Raw genomic sequence first — 19,398 nt, forward strand, 5'->3', positions numbered from 1 at the left:
GTCGATAAAATAGCAAGATAACGAGAACGGATCGCTTTTTATTGCTAATGTTAAGGACCTCGGGATGGCGTGCGGAACGACAAACGGTGCATCGATGGTCGGGAGCGAGATAAAATCGTTCGTTCGCCTATTTAAATGGTGGCGCGTACAGCGCGGTGCCAGCACCATTAAACCCGACGCGGTTTGCATGCCACGTTCCGTGCGGTTATTTTTTTACGATTAGATAATTCGATTAATTAACTAACACGTGCCATTCGCGTACCAACAAATTGTGTAGGTTCAATGTTGCTTCCGGATAGAGTGGAGTTTAACCTACATTTTATACAATTAACGAGAAACTTATGGACTTTAGCGATATTTCGAGCGAGTTCCACTAACTAAAGATGCATCCAGCTATCCGTCGTTTACTGCTAGTGTTGAATGTTAGCACTAGCACTAGTGTTAGTGCTTTTTGAGCATAGATAACATTTTATAACGCTATCAGTTAATTTTTTAACATCCCCAACGAAAACAATTAAATAACTACGTTCGAAGATTCGAACTGCTCTTCTTTCGGAGCTTTGAAATGTATACCTCATAATGTCCTTCAGATTCAGATCAACATGCCTCATGCCACATGCCAGGTGATGGTGGATGGAAATCTCTCAGAGCCCTTTGCTACCACCAACGGTCTGCCCCAAGGAGATGGGCCAGCTTGTCTACTCTTCAACCTAACGGTAGAGAGAGCCATCCGCGAGTCGACAACTTCACCTATTTTGGGTCAAAAGCCAGCATTGACAATAACATTAATGCTGAGCCTCTGAGACGTCGCCGTGTTCGAGAGAAAGAGGCTCAGAAGGATTGTTGCTCGACCGTGAGAGCTTTAGAGGACTCCTGCAGCAGGCCAAGATTGCAAAGCGGTTGTAGAGCCGGATAAGTAAGTCCTTCAGATATACAACTTCAGGTATTTACAATATTCTCTCACTTTTAGGGAAAGACAACGGCATACAACAGAGCACTAGCTCCATCCTCCTGGCTGCAGACATGATCTTAAAGTAAAGCTTAAGGAGGAGTTTAAGGGTAATGTGATCTTCTTAATTTTATAGGAGTTGCAGAATTTTGAAGAATTATCCAGACAGGAGAAATATAGGTTTTCAGGTTGATATTGTAAAACAGTTCCCATTCCAAAAAAGTAGTTATCGTCATGGATCACGAGATGCACTTGAAAGTGGATGGGTATTTTACGTCCTGTACCAAGGAGCGTAACAACTCCTCACGAAGGAGATTCTCCAACGTTTCACGATCAGTTACAATGAGGTATTGTTGGTTTCAGCAATTACGGAGATTCGAGTGTCACAAAATATCTTCCTATTGCTGGTTGCTGTCTACTTCAAGGTGAGTTGTAAGAAAGAAGCTGTGGTTTTTCAGGCAGACACGATCCGTTTATGCCAAGATATCACTGATAAAGATCGTTTGATCAAGATACAAGTTTAATCGTAGACTATCCCAATGATACTCAGATACAGCCAACAGAGCTCTTTTGGACAATCCTCGAACGGAGGATCTTTTCCAATAATTTGTAGACCACAACTAAAGATTCATCAATCGTCAAGGTCACCAAAAAGTTGGACGAAATGCTAACATCTACTAACATCATTCTTTCTTATGCTAAACTAGATTCTAATTTAGTGTAATTTAAAATTTTCTGCTTTTCTTCATTGAAAATTGATATCTTTAAAAATAAAGTTAACTATCAAAAGTTATCTTCTCCGTTGCGAAACTCGATCCTTTTCTTTTTGACAGCTTTATGACCGCTGTTTCCCCAAATCAACTCACGAAAGAGAGGCTTAATTAAATTGGTTTAAAGCGATATCGAAATCTTTTAGCTACCGCCGTCAGTCCCGGGCTACAAGATTGGCTCGAGCACGAAGGAAAATGAAAATCTACAGCAACAAAAAAAATCGGATCTGTCACCAGCACACGTTTCGCACACGAAGAGGGGGGAGTTTGGATTTTATTTCCGACACCACCAACTGTCAAGCGCAGTGCGCACAAAAATGATGAAACCAGCGGCGGAATGCATGCAGTGACAGGGGTGTGAGCCCGGTACAGGAAATATAGATCACGAACACTCGCTAATTGAATTCCTCGATTTCAATTTGCCGGAGATTTGTCCTGCCGCACACCAGCAGCGTGTTCCGCTGTCGTCCGATGTATGTGTGGGACGATGCTGCCCTTTAACCGGCTGGAAGCTGCGTCCACACGCAAAAGGGAAATAAAGATGGGCACAAAAAATAAAGATCGCACCATTGTTGGTTGGACGTTGGAACCCGAACGCAGGCGAAGAAAAAGTCGCAGAGCTTCGACGGTAAAAGCCGGAAGCCATGCCCGGCTTCCGATCTGATCGAAACGAGCGAGCTTATTGGGAACTGATGGAAACATATAAAATGTCCAGATATTGTGCAACTCGAAACCGACGAAAGGGAATTTAAATTAACAAGACAAAGAAAACTATCTCGAATCGTTGCTGTAAAATCAGTGGCGCGAAAATGGCCGATTGGCCACGGCACTGGTGAGTGCTGCTTATGTTTGTAGTGGCTCAATTTTGGGCACTTTTGACAAAACGTCAATTTCGCCATCCATCACCAAAGTGGGTAACGTGCGATCGGTTTTTCCTACCGCCGTTTAAATTGTGCGATTGGATGATTGAATTTTGCGACACGCTTCAGTTCCACTCGCGCACTCAACCGCACAATAGACGGGAACTCGTGTTGAGTACCACTTCAAACGAATTCAGCCTTCAGGAAGAATTCCAATTTGGTAACCGAACCACCCCCACCACGGCACGGCTAACGGTCCTTCTTCTTTTTTTGGTTGCAAGCGTCAAAATTATCCTACCCACACTGGCTCACACTGGCTCAGCCGCACAAACACATACCCATACGGAGCAAGTAAAAATGGGGATGAAGAATCCACTCGCCTCGATTCACTAATTACCCCCAGAAGCAATTATTTATTACTGCGCCTTCGAACGCACATCGCGGCGCGTTCGTTTGTGTCCGTATAACCACCATCACCAACGCACACACATTACTATATCATCTTGAACGATGTCGGAAAAAAGGGATCACCGCTCGCACGCTACGGTTCTGCGGAACCGTCGGGAAGTGGGACAATCTTCGCCAACCGACGCCGCGCTGGTGCTGAATAAATATCACGTAGCTGTCATTATCGTTATTTTTTACGACTTTAAGCGTGTATGAGTTATCGCATGAAACGGATCCTGCTCGCTAGCGAAACCGGTCGTTTGGCGTATAAGTGGACGCGTATCTGGTCCATTTGTTTGTTTTTTTGCTTTTTTTCGTCAGTTGGTCCTGCTGTGTGTCTTTCTTCTGCCCTGATCGTACGCGATAGCGCTGGCGCATGTGTGCGCGTGTTGGTGTATTGGAGGATTGGAAGGATCAACACATTTCACTGCGATTTTCTTCTGTACCGGTCGTGGTGCGTTACCCCGCCGAGTCAGCAGCTCATTTCTAAAGCCAACCAAAGTGCCTAAGAATGTTATCTATGATGGCACGGGCGCGAAAAGGAAGGAAAGCGAAAACCCCTCCCAACTGGTGAAAGTCGAAAGAAAATGGTGGAATGAAATCAAGTCATTTCATTCCTCATCGGTGGAGCGAAAAAATGAAATCACTCATCCGGTTAAGCTTCACTTTCGGTTCCCCTTCTCTCCCGGCCCCACCCGACACCCCCACCCCAACACCCGCTAAAAGCTTCACCGGATCTCTTGCAGTGTGGTCTGTCTGTCTGTGTGCGGTGAACGTTGCCGGTTGCTCCATTATTGGTGAAAATGGGTAAAACGCGTCTGCCTTCTGGTGGTACGATAACGAAAGCTCACTGTTTAACATCGACACGCCGCAGGCCACATGTGGTGACGGGTGCGTTTCGGTTGAGTAACGAAAGCCGGGGTCCGCTGTCGCTGGCTGCGCCAGATCGGTGTCCGAACGCGGCAAAATTGGTTCGATCTTTGAGTCATTTAACTGTCTGTTTAAATGATGTTGGGAAGAACCATCAGCAAGTGAGGATTCTTCTGGATGATGTTTTAAGTGCTGAGCATACGTAAGAGTAAAATTAATGCCCATATAAAGTAATATGTAACCATAGGATGCCATTTGGATTTTTAAGTCCATTTTACGCATTTATAATGACAGAAGCAATTATCAAACATGTACCCCAATGTCAAATATGTGGAGTATAATAACCACATAAGGTTGTATGGCTGCCCGATAACATCCTTAACGGGCTGCCCGATAACATCCTTAACGGGCTGCCCGATAACATCCTTAACGGGCTGCCCGATAACATCCTTAACGGGCTGTCCGATAACATCCTTAACGGGCTGCCCGATAACATCCTTAACGGGCTGCCCGATAACATCCTTAACGGGCTGCCCGATAACATCCTTAACGGGCTGCCCGATAACATCCTTAACGGGCTACCCGATAACATCCTTAACGGGCTGCTCGATAACATTCTTAACGGGCTGCCCAATGGCGATCTAGCGGCACCGGTACAACAATCTTAAGAGGTCCTGCCATTTCTGACAATTTTGGACTGTATTTACCCATAGCCGGATAATCAGTCCTGCGTACGGAAGATTGCTGTGGATGGAACTTTCCACCGGTCCTTGTCGTGCGACAAAAAAGGTTCTTCAGCAGAAGATAAAACAAACCCTGAACCAACCGATGGCATTCTGAAGGTGTTGGAAGTATAGGATGTTGCATCCTCAGGGATGTTGCGTTGGCAAGCATTGTGTTTCTTCTAGAAAATGACGTTTAAGAGTCATCAGGAAGTGTATTGAACATTGGATCTCTGGCCGTTATTTTTTGCTAATGTTCGTTTGTTCGTTGATGATTTCGAATAATCACAGTTTATTTCATTTCTTATTTAACTTGAATGAAAAACAACTGATCAAATATCGAGTTTTTCAAAGAACGTGGATTATAAGTTAATTATACACCTCATTACCTTATATTTGAGTAGAAAAACATTTAACAAATACCTGAACAAATGCACATATTACAAACCTTTTATATCATCGTGATAAGGCACCCTTAGGTACGTCGCTCGCTATTCTTGGAACGATGGATGATCGTGATATTAAACCTTCTATTCACGTTCCAAACCAGCTGACATTTCTCACCGTGCATAACATTTAATGTAGCCATTCACCCATCTCCTAACACTGCGCTGGTCACAGAGATTTAAAACTGCTTATGATATATTTACGTCCACCTGGTACATACAGTACATCGACCGTGGCGATACAAATATACAATCGTACAACCGCGTCGATATAACCGTTACGTTAAATATTCAACCAACAGCACACGATAACGCACGCTACTTCCTTTGCGCTTCTCCGAAACAACCCATCCCGTGCTGAAACATCTCATCCCAACCACCGGGAAAACACTAAACGAAGCTTGCCCGGAAGGACGCCGGACCGTTTATCTTTATTCTTTTATTATTTTCCTTCCGCCCCGGTACAAAACCGTCGATATTGCGGGCAAAAGTTTCACCTATCAAAGCATAAAACCTCATAAAAACTAATCTAATCAGTCGAGTTTCAACTCGAAACTGGTCCCTGCGGAGGTTCTTTGGTGGATAGTGTGGCGCTTTTACGTTACCGAAAAGCGGGCAAGCTCTTATTTTGTTTTGTTACTTGGGCAACATTTTTATTTAGTTTTTTTTTTACTACACCGTTGAACCGTTCAACAAACGATGCTTTACGTTTCTGTAGGCATACGTGGTAAAGGATCTGTAAAATGGCTGCGAAGCCACTCTTGCACACACAAACACTTGGAGGAAGAATGGCCTAGACCTAGGACTAGTGCGATAGAGTGGGACAGATAGCGAATGGCCGAGCATTGACCCAAAATCGCATACACACACCTACACCGGCGTGCAGAAGAAAATGTGTAATGAAAATACGACCCCTAATAGGTGGAGAAGAGCCCATCGTAGGTTGTTTCCAGCTAAGGTTAGTATCGCCGTTCGAACAACATACGCTAAACACGGTAGTGTGCCCACTCCTCTGTATCGTTCTAATAAATACCCAAAAAAAAGTCAACTATAGGAGCAGAAAACTCTATTCCGCATCCCGAAAAACTTTTACAGGCAAAGCTTTTACACTCGTGCCATTTCTGGAGTGGGAGGCCATTGAGTGGGTTTGATTGGTCGTTTGGTTAGTTTGGGCAGAGTTTAAGGTGAGTTGCAGCAGTAGGAAGTGCAGCGGAAGGCAGTGAGCGTGGGATGTAAGTACTGCATGGGCGAAAGCTTCGCAGTGGAGAAATGAAATGTGATTAGTTAAATTGCAGCAGGATAAAGTTGTTATGCAACACAATAACAAAACTATGCGACAAAGCATTAGTGGTAATGAAGGTAAGGTATGAACGTATTATTGAATTACTTTACAGCAGCATACCGAACCAAAGAAGCAATCAACAAGTTGAAACAATCAATTAAACGAGAAGCAGAGCAGATTGTTGGGTATTGTTTTTTTAGTAAACACTGTCTAATGGACAAGTATGGGCCGGTCCGGTAGTGTATTGGTAGTGGCGCCGTTCTTCACAAGGCAAGACCGGTTTAAAATCCCATCGAGACAAATACTCTACGAGTAAATAAAGTCAAAAGAATCCAGAAAAGGCAGATCTCTACACCTCTTGAGATTGTTGTGCGAATAAAGAAGCATTTTTTTGCATTAAAGAGCCGATAAAGAAGCATTTTGAAGCATTTAACAAGCATTTTTGTTGTTGTTTGAGGTAAATTTGTTTGTATGAATAAAATTACACAAAAGTATTTATAAGAAACGGACGGACAATATAATTCAATCGTCAAATTTGCTACCGAAAAGAAAAAATCCATAGTAGAGTTAAATAATTTCCTTACTTTTGAGAACACAAAAACAAACGGGAAGCGAGATCAGGCCCCAGCATGTGCACATTAGTTCTAGAAGCTGGCGTTACATGAACGATTAAGCTTCTCCGTTGCACGCCACACAGCCCGGATATGGCGGGAACGTTGGTACATGATCAAAGCAGAAGATAAGAACCGTATCCTAAAGACTTGCCCGACAGCAGTAAAGCAGCAAACCAGACAAGTTAATGACATTCTGCTACTTTCCACACGCCGAGTACAGCTTTCCTCTTCCGGGCGCGTTCAAGGCAATGTGTTGTCGACTTGTTTCATTTATTTTTTTGCATTACATTACGCCTCCGGCCAACGTGGAGTAATCTCATGTTCGAGAAAAGTTTGTCAACACCCTCCGGCCCGGGCAGAGGCATAGAATCGTACAAAGTACCCATCAACAGGGTGCTACTTACTGGCTCATTTACCTTCCGGGCGTCGCATGAACGAATCGAGATCAGGCCGGCATATCTACATGAATGTAACGCTGCTTTGGTGTGAATGTGTGACATGAGGGAAAAACATACCCTCCAATGGTGGTGAGTGGCAAACAGATGCCTTCGCTAGTGGGCGAGGATTTGTTACGAAGCTTTCCAACAAGCTGTCACCGATGGGGAATTTAGAATTCCGATTCAATGCTTAGCAAACGGGGTAGAAGTATGATAAACCGTGCTACCACACGCGACGGGTCTTGTAACGAGCGTAGGTTATCACCATCAACCATACTGGGGAAAAAAGAAAACAATCCCCATCACACATACCGGCCCGGCGTGATATTCAAAGTGATATTTTCCGTTTGAAAGCTGATCTGAATGCAAAAATTACAAGAAACCATCCGTTTGTACTTTCATCCCCGTTCTTCGTGAAACGTGTACGACCTCCGCACGTACAGCGCGAGTGCCGTAGAATGTGCGAGAAAAAGAATATTTTATTCCTCCCGGTGATAAAGCTTATCTCGGGACAGTCAGCAGTCGCCACGTCAGCGTCGGCTACCGGCACACACAAACCTCCGGTAGCGATATTCTAATCAGATTTCTCCACTATCAGTCTAAGCTGGCGGGCGAATTTAAGAGACTAACCGAGCAATGTCTGGCAGCTACGGCCACGCACGGCGAAAGGATAAAACCGAAAGATCGATCGTATCCAATGGAGGCGCCCGGTCGCTCGTAAAAAAACCTTCCTTTCGCGACGCTAAGCACAAGCCTCGGGGATTCGAATATTCTGCTGACTGGTGGGAAATACCAGTCAGCAAGCATTTTTTTTTTCATCCCGCGCAAAACGGATAAAAGGGCTTCACTCTAGCCCCAAGGGCCACCAAAGCAAGTCCCAATTTATGCTACTAGATGTTGGAACGGGCACGAAGGCTGACGTGTGGCCGGGGCAGCTAACACCTTTCGTGCGGTGCTAAGTGGATTGTGGGAGGTAATATTTTATTGTCACCCTTTTTGCACTACTCACATTCGTCGCAAAATTGATGTTTTTTTGTGTATTGCTATTTCCATGTGATCAGTTCGACTGGGATAACTTTAAGAGCGTGGCCAACAGTGACTTTAATGTTTGAACTGCATTAATGTTTGAAGACACATCGCATTTCAATGGAGAAAATGATAACCACGCGTCCTTTTTTTACGATTAATATTATCGTGGAAGCGAGTTGGATAATAATAAATCCAATCGATCAGGAAAATTCCTGGAATTTCCGGGACTAAAGTGGACTCTTTCGTTGAATGGTTGAATAACACCACTTGAACATGGTACACCTGCACTGTGTCGTCCTGTTCGAGGATACGCAACAAAACCAAACGAACGTGACGAAACGGAAGCGGTAGGCTAGCAGGGAGCTGTAGCGTTCCGAATGTAACTTTCGCCTGGCAAGCATATGGCCAAAGGACCTCCGGCATAAGAGCCCGTGTGGAGCCAAAAATAGAACCAGCTGGACACCGTCACCACCATCACCGACGTTGGTCAGCTCAGGGATCCATTTACTTGGCACACAATACCATCTCGCCCCCTTTCCAAATAAATCTCATCCCCGCCCGGCTGACGCCCGGTGGGACACGAAAGCGGCCGCCTAAAAATAGCTTAATCCACCATCCGTTTCCAGCTGCTGCGAAACATTCTAGCGTTGCATTCCGAGTTTGAGAACGGAATCGCCGGCGGGGCTGCGCGTACGGAGCGAGCAGCCTGGGAAATGGATGGATCAACGAGGTGAATTATCAAATTTCCACTCCATTTCCCGCGCGGTGCACATCGCGTTACAGTGCGCGCGGCTCTGCCGTGCAAAGCCGTCTGGCCTGCTTGCAAACAGTTCCATACCTGTATGTTGAGCTCCAGGTTTTTCCACTGGCAGAAGCGGGTGTACTTGTCGCTTTCGAGGAACTTTCGAAACGGTTCGCCCCGCAGATGGTGAAATATTTCCTCGATGTACGGCTCGAACAGGTTCACTGGCACCTCATTTTTCATCAGATACTTCTGGACGTGCGCGACCGCTTCCTTGGAATATTCCTGCCAAGATAGACGAGCAAGTGATTACCGTTAGCATCAAAACAGCGAAGAACAGGAGGAACTATTATCGTTCAAATAATTAGATCTATTGATGGTGGGTTTTTATGTGATCCGCTCACTTACGTGTGTGTGCGACAGCATTTCCTTCATGATGTAATTGTCGTAGATATCTCGCGCCTGTTTCCGCCTCTCGTCATGGCACTCTGTCTTTTCGTAGGCTTTGATCTGAAATTACACATCAAAGAGGGGTCGACTTTAATTAAATGATTTAAATACAACGAAAATTGTGTGAATACATTGAAAGCAAACTTCTGACCAAACGACAGCACGAAATAAGCTCCATTCTATTTTGGGCAACTTTTAATTTTATATCCTCAAACATGAAACACATTAGAAAGAATCAGTCAGTGTGTGTATCGGTTTCTTAGGTTGAAGCTAGTGTAAATAACTCAGCACTCCTGAGCTCTTTCTCTCTGCCTTTCACTGCTCAATCTGCTTTTTTTTTGTCGGCATCGAAACTCAACTAGAGTTCATGTCGGACTGTTTAGTTTAGCATGTTTGTAAATACATAAAACCGGCATGGGTGCTTTTTACGTGATTTCCATTCATTTGCTCGTGCAACCTTCTCAATAACAGCGTGGGGTTTTTGACGAAATATTCAAAATCAGCTAGATTTACCGGTAACACAAACCTACAGTGGCTGTCAAATGTATAGCACTATCTGGATTTTTCCTATTGCGTGTAAGAATTTGTAGAAGAAATTTTAGATTATGGCAAAAATCATTATAAATTTCACTTTTCAAAAATTATAGCACAGTAAATAATAGATGACTGAATGGAAACATAATTTTACAAGTTTTAATACTTCGATCTAGAGAAATATAAATAAAATCGAATTGACTGCCATTAATGATTAAGATCTAAACCTTTCGTTCCACAATAACCCTTGAGGAATCGAATTTTGGTCCATGTTTTCAATACTGCACATTTTAAATCTAATTTCTTCCGAATCCTGTGAATTGAACAATAAATGGACGAAAAAGTAGGACCCCTGTTTCAGTTTGTGTTTAACAACGTGCTATTCTAGAAGGGTTCAAACAAATCATGTTTCAATACATTTGACAAACAACTTGGCTCGTCGTTTACTTAAAGCTCTTCTACGTCACCATCTTTTTTGAACACAACCAAAATCAGCAAGTTAATGTACAACATGCAGAATCTTTTTATTTTTGTATTGCTCACGAAAAAAGAAAAAACAGCTTCTCGCTTGTAAAAAAAGGGTAAACTTATTGCACTACGTAATTTCTAAATCCCAACCATCTCGCACGGTTTGTTTCTAGTGATAATATGTCTTTTTTGTAGTATAGGTCACCGTATCTATACCATCTACACCATCGCATTATGTTTATTTTTCGCAGAAGCTGACCCCAACTTTGTATCTACACCACAAAACCACTTAGATTGAAACTGTAATGGGTCCGTGGCAAGCAAGCCGAGAGATTATTGTTTAACTACCACAAGAAAGCAACCCTGCTCATGATGTTGTATTTACTGTCGAGTGGTTGCAACCCTTGGAGAACAAAGGATCAAATCAAACAGCCATTTTTCATTAGCAACATTCGGCCTGTGGATCTTAGTGTGTGAGTTAACAAAGGTTAATGTGTAAAGAGTAAAATAAAATAAAACATTCTTTAAATAACTTGCGTCGAAAGTTATGCAAAATGTAAGTAATATAAAAGATCATTTTAGAAGGAGCTGTAGTAAAATTATTTAACTTAATCCAAAAATAACAACAACTTCACCCTTTCTTGCCATTTCATTCCACTACCTATCAAGAGTTGACTGTTTACAACTTTACTTTACTCCCCGGGGGCGTGTGATGGTGTGTTCATGACAGGATGTGTGCGGAACAATTTGCCTACAAACATGGCGCTGCTTTCACCGGGTGCAACATCCATTTTTAGAGGCCACGAACCAGGGGTTGCTGGTTTGCTTTATCTTGTGTGCTGGATAGAACGCACACACACACACTGGCACGGGCGCGCACATTTGCCCCACCCCGAAGGTGCGATAAGAAAGAATGTTTTTAACTTCTTTTAATTGTGTTTACCAATTCCCTTTGGTCGTTCGCTGTGAACAGAGGTAGGCCCAACCATCACGGTGAGGGGAAAAAAATCACACCGGAAGGACCAAACAGTAAGACAAAATAAAATTTCATTTAAACATTTTTTTTTTCAGTGAAATTTCTTGTTTTTACGCGTACAGAACAAAACAAAGTGACAGCTTTCCATTGAAATTTCAGCGCTTAATTGTTAATTCTCTTAAGCTCACTCCTAATCCAATTGTGCTTCAACATTGTGTGCGCATGTATCTTGCATAAACACACACACACACACACGCCTACACAAAACCCTAAAAGTGGCCATTTTCTAGCTCGTTAGCTTACACACATTTATCGTTTGCGCGTGTGAAATTTCATTCATTACAAGTCGGAAAAATGGGAAAGTGTGTGTGTGAGTGTATGCAAGAGTAGACAGAGTGGGGGTGAAGAAGGAATAAAAATCATACCCCCCCCCCCCCATTGCCACTGTTGTCTCCGTCTGCGAACGTTCAATTAACCCTGTGCAGTGGCGGTTTGAAGCCGTACCACGGGATGTTTGAATGAGATTTGTTTGTTTGTTTATTTGCTTGAGCCGGGGGCAAATACGGTCAGAAGTCTAACCAGTCGTAGCGCACGCACACATTAGGCACCGCGAAATTGGAATGCCGAGTGCGATTTGTGCGCAGCGGGACGTGCGGATTGGTTTGCAACTGTTTGCAAAAGGTGCACTGGATGTTGTCTTGTCATGCGATGGCATTTGTTTGTGTGGATAAGTAGGAGCCAGAGCTTAGACGGTTGGCCTGGACGCAGTTAAAATATACAATTTAATTGCAACGATTAAATCTCGATTCGTTGTTGGATCGCACCATCCAAACTTTGCCCATGTTTTGTAGCATGATTTTAAAATAATGATAAATCATTACAATTAACCCTTACAGCAACCCTTTCAAAAACCACAAGCTATAAAGATTGCTAAACCGTTCCGATTGAACAGACGGCCGGTCAGTACATAATCTTCGCAACAACTTCCTGCAATCAGTCGAACGCCAATAAAACCTGGCTGTAAATCATTATTTCACTACCAATCCCGATCGCAAGGTCCTTCCCGGTTCAATTTCCAAACCGAAATGACGACCAACGCTAAGTCCGGCCACCAGAACGGGGTTTCGAAATTATGGCCCCCGGCACTGTGAGGCACTGAGCACTGATGATCAAATGAAACCATCGGAACCATATCTCGGAAATAACCATCCGGAAAACTAATCAAAAACCCTCCCGAACAGCGCGGAACAGCGAGCATCCGTGCAGCAAGCGAACGTCATTTCAATTCAAATCTATTCAACGGCCAGCACCTTCCATTCGGTGCCGCACAACATTATTATTGCCCGTTCCAATGCCGTCCGACCTAATCGTCATTGCCAAGGCAAGGCAATGGTTTAACAACGTCTATCCGATTTTAGTACGGTTCGCGTTTCGATTCGGCGACCCTTTTTCCCTTTACTTCAGTTGAAAGATTTTTTTTTTTTGCCTGCGCAACCAACCTGCGCAAAATCCTGTGGGTATTGAAAATGAGTTTTCCTTTGTATTCTAACAGAAGGAACGGTGTGAATGAGTGGCATCGGTTCGGTTGGGAGTAAATAGCCGAGTTGGTTAAAAAAGTAAGGAAGGAGTTCAATTCTCTTCCGACCGTAAGGGAGTTAATGGTTCATAGAGTTCCTATGTGGGATTTGCTTATTGCTGTTGGTGCTGGAATGGAACTAGCGGTGTGCTTAATGAATCTCTCGAGAAGAGTTAGTCATATGAATCTCCAGAGGATCCAGAGGGTTCACGAAACATCAAAAATATCTGTAATCAATATATATTTCTTAAGATCTTAATATCCAAATATTAATTAGTCTCAAGAAGAAATTATCATTTCTTTTTCGTATTCAAGGATTTGCCCAATATAGTTCAAGGATATCTATCTAATGATGCATCTAATATAGTTCATTCCAGAGTGGCATTAAAAATGACGAAAATCTTGAATTGTTGCTACAATTCCTTGAAGATTCCTCTAAAATCCTTCAGATATTCATGAACAGTCGTAACAGAGATTGAAAGTCGTGCGTTTAGTTTAAAATTTGTTTTAGGTACATGAATCTGGATCAGATTAACGCAACACTAGATGTAAGCTTGAAGCATTCAGAATATTATTTTTCGTTACATCGTTAAGTTATTGGTTTAAGTAATCGCGATCATCAGTTTTTTTAGGAAAGGAAGTTTTGAGAAAGAAAACCATTATTTTCTATTGCTTACCTTTTCAGGTTTACTATAGCAATCGAATACTGATCGTATCATAGCCAGATAGGAATTGGAATGTGATACTACGAGATGGACGTAATCTCCGTACTCTCCGTAACTTCACAGCATCACATTCCCGAAAGCTCCCTTTTCTTTTTATGGCAAATTTAATAAACAAACAGTCAAAATCTCACACACGGGCGAAACATTTTCTGCAGCATCGATCCCAAGGGGGAAGGATGTATTTTTTTTTTCAAGCCCTGTCCTTTTTAGCGAAAACTGCCCAACGGGTATTGGGTATTTGCTCCAACTCGTTTGCAGTGTCGTGTGTTTGATCGAGACCATCTAATCCAATAGTACGTTTTGGGAATTGGGGGTTTGGTGGACACACCGGGGCACGTCGACGAAATGTGAACACAATCCATGCCCCGAAAGGCATGAAATGCGCCAGCCCTTCTCTCCGACATTAAGGGACGAAAATGTGGCCGGTAACCATTGTGTGCTTAATGTTTGTATTTCTGCTCTTCCATCGGTTTGCGAAGGTTTCCATAATATGCTCATCCTTTCATACGATATGAAAAGGGATTATAAAACGGAGAAAAGTATCATACGATGCAGTGAAATGTGTTCATTTTAGTTGTTTTTTCTTTCATCCATATCCCTTTTTTGTTCGGAACGGAATGATTCGGCGGTACCTTGCAGCAGAGCACACCGAAAAGCAATGTTAGGCACCCGATTTTATTTGATTTTCGAGACAAACTTGCAAATTGCGCGTAATAAAACATGCAACAAAGAACGGCATAAGTGGGATGGACTTTTCCCGGGTGGAAAATCTGTTGAACGATGGCTTATCCCTTTTTGGCGTGGTGTTTTTTTTTTCATCCTTTCTCCAATCGATCAACAATACCATACATCTTATCAATACGAACGCAACGAAAGAAGCTTCGCTATTTCGCTTTATTTTGCTCCCACTTCCTTTTTTTTCGCCAAACGCACCACTTCTGACGTGCGATTTAGCTTCAGCGAATGGAGAAACTTGTCCGAAAGCTGCCCGTTGTTTAGGGAGATTTTATTTCACCGCTGATCGTAGTTTGATTTATCCGGGCCACTCCACCCACAACCAGACATTTTGGGTTGAAGCCAACCAAAAGAAAAAAGGGGACAACATGAATGGGCTGGCTCCGGTGAAGTGTTGTAGGTTTTGCTGGTCGTACAAAGAAAAAAAAAAACAGTGTAGAAAAGGATACCGGAGAGCGAAAACCTGTTCGATAGCAACCACGTTGAAGGGGCGCACTTGTGCAGAGTTTTTGCACGGAACGGTTGAACGAATTGTTGGATAACTTTTTTCCTGTCCCAACGCTTTTGATGTGAAGAGCGTAGGTGAGGATCAGTATCATGTTGGCAAACAATCACTTTTGAAGCTGTAATTCACGTTGGCGAAATTTTTTTTTTTTTATTTGGGACAAAATCAAAATATGAAGTCTTTGGTAACATACGCATAAGCTTTTTCTAACCTGCAGCTCTTCGCAACATTCTGCGGCAGAATCGATATTTTCCCCGCTATAAACTATTTCTATAAACTTCGCATTGAATGAAGGAAACGGCTTGTCCGTTTTCCGTATGCTTTGAATTTCTCCACATCCTGGCTCAAACCATGGAGGAAACTTCCATCATACTTTAATCCCTTTTGAAAGCTTACTTTAGTTTGCGCTACTCTGTTTGTCAGTTTGGAACAAAAGGGCCGATCATTTCATTCCAACCGTTGGAATCTTTGCGCGCAATGGCAGCACCTGAATCTAGCGGAGAACGTTTTTTTATACATCCCCACAACGGTGGAAACGTTTCCAGTCAACAGAAATGGACCGAAATAGTGCGATGTTCGTGTGAGAAATATGTTATTAAGCAAAATATTAATAAAGTAACCCGTATTTGTCACATACCGTTTCCTCACTAATGCTTTAAGAAGGATAATGTGCCTTTTCCTACGTTATGTGTTAGTAACTGTACCGCACAAGTGCTACCAAAATCTCGTAACGTACTGTATCGCTTGATCTGTTTTCGGTGTACCAAGGCACGAATGAATTTCCCCGTCTGCACGGAATTTCTATCACCGGATTCACCGGAGTTATAGTGCTATTTTTAGAACATTCGCTCGTTCCTTCCATCCGTGCCCGGGCGCGTAACCTCGCCCCGGACTATTCGATCGTACTAAATTTGCAATCTTTCAGCACCAGAGCATCAGACCGAACCGGAGCATCGCCTACCAACACACCAGGGCCAGGGTTGAAATTCATCTCAACGCGCCAACTGTTGGCAGTGTTTTATCATCCAGCCAGCCACAAACAAACGGTTCGACGATTTATCCACCCGACGACGGGAACGCGGCCAAACCGCGGGGGCGCGCACACACACACACGCACGCATGCGGTAATGTCTGTTAGTGGGAATTTGTTTGTCGATATGCGAACCAGTGCCGCGGGAGATGAATGCGGAATTTATGTTTTCTTTTGCAAACGTTTCTGAGCGAAAATTAATTTTCCCCAGCACGAGGGAAAGTTGAAACTTTTTTTGCTAGCAAACTTTGTAGTATTTGTTTGTTTGTTTTCTTTGGGTTTTTTTTGTTGTGGAGTGTTAGAATGAAAAGCTGATTAAAATGAATTTTACCTTTGTAGCAATTGTTGGAAATAACAAACTCCCGTTTTATCTTCACTCACTCAATGTTTCATTATCATGTGTTTTGCCAATAAAAAAGCAAGACGAACATGATTGGTTCATTATTTGTAGCTTATTACTGTGCTTTCCAAGAAGTCTCGCTCCTTTCCGAACCAACTTACGGATACAAACAGATAAATAAAATAAGCAAGTCAAAAAAATAAAAAAATACACACTCACGCAAACCCATTTTACGTACAAGAAAAAAAAGCATGAATCAACAAACCTCCACTCCATGCGTCATGCCGCCGCAACGGGGGAAAAACTTTTCGGTGCGTTCGTCATTTTATGATGAAGTAGATTTTCATATTCTATTTCCGCGGAATCGCGCGGAACCTCTGGCCCCCGGGGTGTTTCATACCGCGTTTCCAATATGCATACCGGTCACCTTGCACCGTCGCCAGCCAAACAACCGTACACGGATAGATTGAGCACATTTTATCGCATGAATTGTGCCCAATTTTCCGCTCCATCGAACGATGTCGCTGATGAAGCGATTTTCTATGCTGGTGCACTCGAATGGTAGTGAAATCCGAATGGCTAGTGCGAAGAGGGACGAATGAAATTAAAATTCTGATGTGTTTCGCTTGAAAATAAAGATGCGTAATAGATTCCACAATTGTTGCCCCTTGTTTAAAGACTGGTCTTTAATGTTACTCTGAAATACGAAAGGACCCCCACCGAGAACTCCTATTGATAATTGTACCAAATCTTATCTTGCCTCGCACCGGTAAAAACGTTTCATTACACTAAAAGTGTAACCTTTCGTGGAATTACTTCATTTCCACCACTGACCATGGTAAGGAAGCACACTATCAAAGCTACAACACGGATATAATCTGTCAGAACGTCATCAGCTAGCACGCAGCTACTAATTAGGGACAAAGCTTTCATCAAAGTGCGTGCACACAGAGATAAATGAAGTGAAAGATAGAGACATACACTAGTGGAAATAAGTATAAACGCGTGGGAAAAAAATAAGGAAACGTCTGTTGCCGTTACCTATACTTTTGAGGAGATACGATTGAGGAAACTGTTTTAAAAATTTGGAATAGTTTTGCAAGTCATTCCAACTTGTAGACATTTTGACCATGCCGATAATATCTTCTTTTTATGCTTAAAATTAGAAGTCATGTTGGAAACTCCCTTTCTTCAACTAATTCATTCTAGAAAAGAATGCTATAAATTACATTCTCTAATTATCTCAATTGCAGTACAATTTGTTGTATTTTATATCAAATTTGTACATAAAAAATATCAATTTTGTGAAGCGAAATCGCATTTTATAGCATTTTTTATCATAGAAAATCACATTCATTCATTGCTTTTTTCAACGGTCTTTGTATATGTAACATACTAATATAATAACATTAACTGAATTCATCACATCTATTACTATAATATGTTTACACAGAAATAACTTGGCTGGAGTTATTCGATGACATACTTCGGCTACAAATAATTCTGCCCCTATACTTATATCGCGCACTGTACAAACCCGTTCGATCTTTCAATAACAGGACAAGGTAAACTGAAAGAAGAAACCGAAGGAACGAATAGGAAATGTGCCACCTATTCAGAATTACCACAAGCTCGAAATGCGATAATCCGAACACGGAGTCACGACGTGAGGGACTGAATGAGTCTACCACACTAATGGAGTCTCTACACCGACACGTCAAGCACCGAAGGCTTGGCGGTATTGTTTTTTTCAGATTAAACTGACGTGTGGCGTACGCATTGGGAACGAACCAATCGAAGGATGTTGAAATATTTACAATCACGAAATTCAACAACTTCGAAGCACGAACCGAAGCCTCAACATTGGCCCATGAAATGACGCATTAATAACGCATGATGAGGTTACTCCCTACATATATTACCCATCGAAGCGCAACTCTAGCAGGCATGAGGGGGGATCGGAGACCCAACAGGGAAACGGCCATTAGGGCAGCAGGAGAGGAAAATGACGATGAAAAATAAAGTTTTCCTTCATGTAGCGTGTTAATCGGTTCGGTCGGCGTTGATGAAGAAACGTTCGCGCATACCCATGCGTTAACTGTGAGGATTCGGATTTTCTATGAAGGTGAAAGTTTTGGAAATAATCTCTACGTGGAAGGATGAAAAGCGAACTATGGCGGACGAATGGAGAAAATATTTAATTTATGAAGTACTTTCCAATATAGCAACCAGTTATTTGATGGTATCCCGTACTAATACTTTCGGAGCTCTGCTCACCATCGCATCAATATGTTTCGAGAAGGTTAGACCTTTATCGTCAAGGACTTCAATGATAGAGACCCGAATAATTAAAACAATTTCGAAGGAAAATTGATACATTAATTAATTTTCTGTTTATTTTTCATCCACTAAAACATTCCTAAATTCCATTTCATTGAACACAACCCGATAATGCTACCTCGCTAGAACAAATAATTTATGTTCAGGGAATTATTATTTCTTAAAATATAATTGTAATCCAACATTTTTTACTCCCGGCAAAAACCTACATGCATCTCAATTCGACGAAAAAAAGCACTTAAAATGTAAAATATGCCGAGCGAAGGATAAATGTGCTGAAATAAATCACGTCCGCATGCAACTGGGCAGTGGAACACAATGCTTCTGCATTATCATCATCATTATCGTCATGATTATAACGATCATTGCGCACCTTCCACGTACCATTTTTCACCATCAAGAATGGCATCTTTCATCGTGCGGGTAGAGATAAGGGAAGGAAGCAAAAAAAAACATCCACCGATCAAACGATCCTTCTCACCGGGAATCGGCCCTATGGGAGTTTTCCGGGCGCGAATAATAAAATCGATCCTGCAAAAGGGTCACAGCAA

The 19,398-nt window shown here is 42.5% G+C and overlaps 1 protein-coding gene across 1 annotated transcript in view; it reads right to left on the reverse strand.

Annotated features, from left to right (window-relative positions):
- The window catches only part of LOC128708871 (G protein-coupled receptor kinase 1), a 93,531-nt gene that overhangs the window by 7,263 nt on the left and 66,870 nt on the right, over positions 1 to 19,398 (reverse strand). The window contains exons 4-5 of the mRNA XM_053803851.1: positions 9,577 to 9,678; positions 9,265 to 9,453 (exon numbers count right to left, since the gene is read on the reverse strand). Coding sequence (XP_053659826.1) covers positions 9,265 to 9,453; positions 9,577 to 9,678 — 291 coding nt within the window. The remainder of the gene's footprint in view (positions 1 to 9,264; positions 9,454 to 9,576; positions 9,679 to 19,398) is intronic.

This window comes from Anopheles marshallii, chromosome 2, assembly GCF_943734725.1.
Source record: "Anopheles marshallii chromosome 2, idAnoMarsDA_429_01, whole genome shotgun sequence".
Classification (NCBI taxonomy): Eukaryota; Metazoa; Arthropoda; class Insecta; order Diptera; family Culicidae; genus Anopheles; species Anopheles marshallii.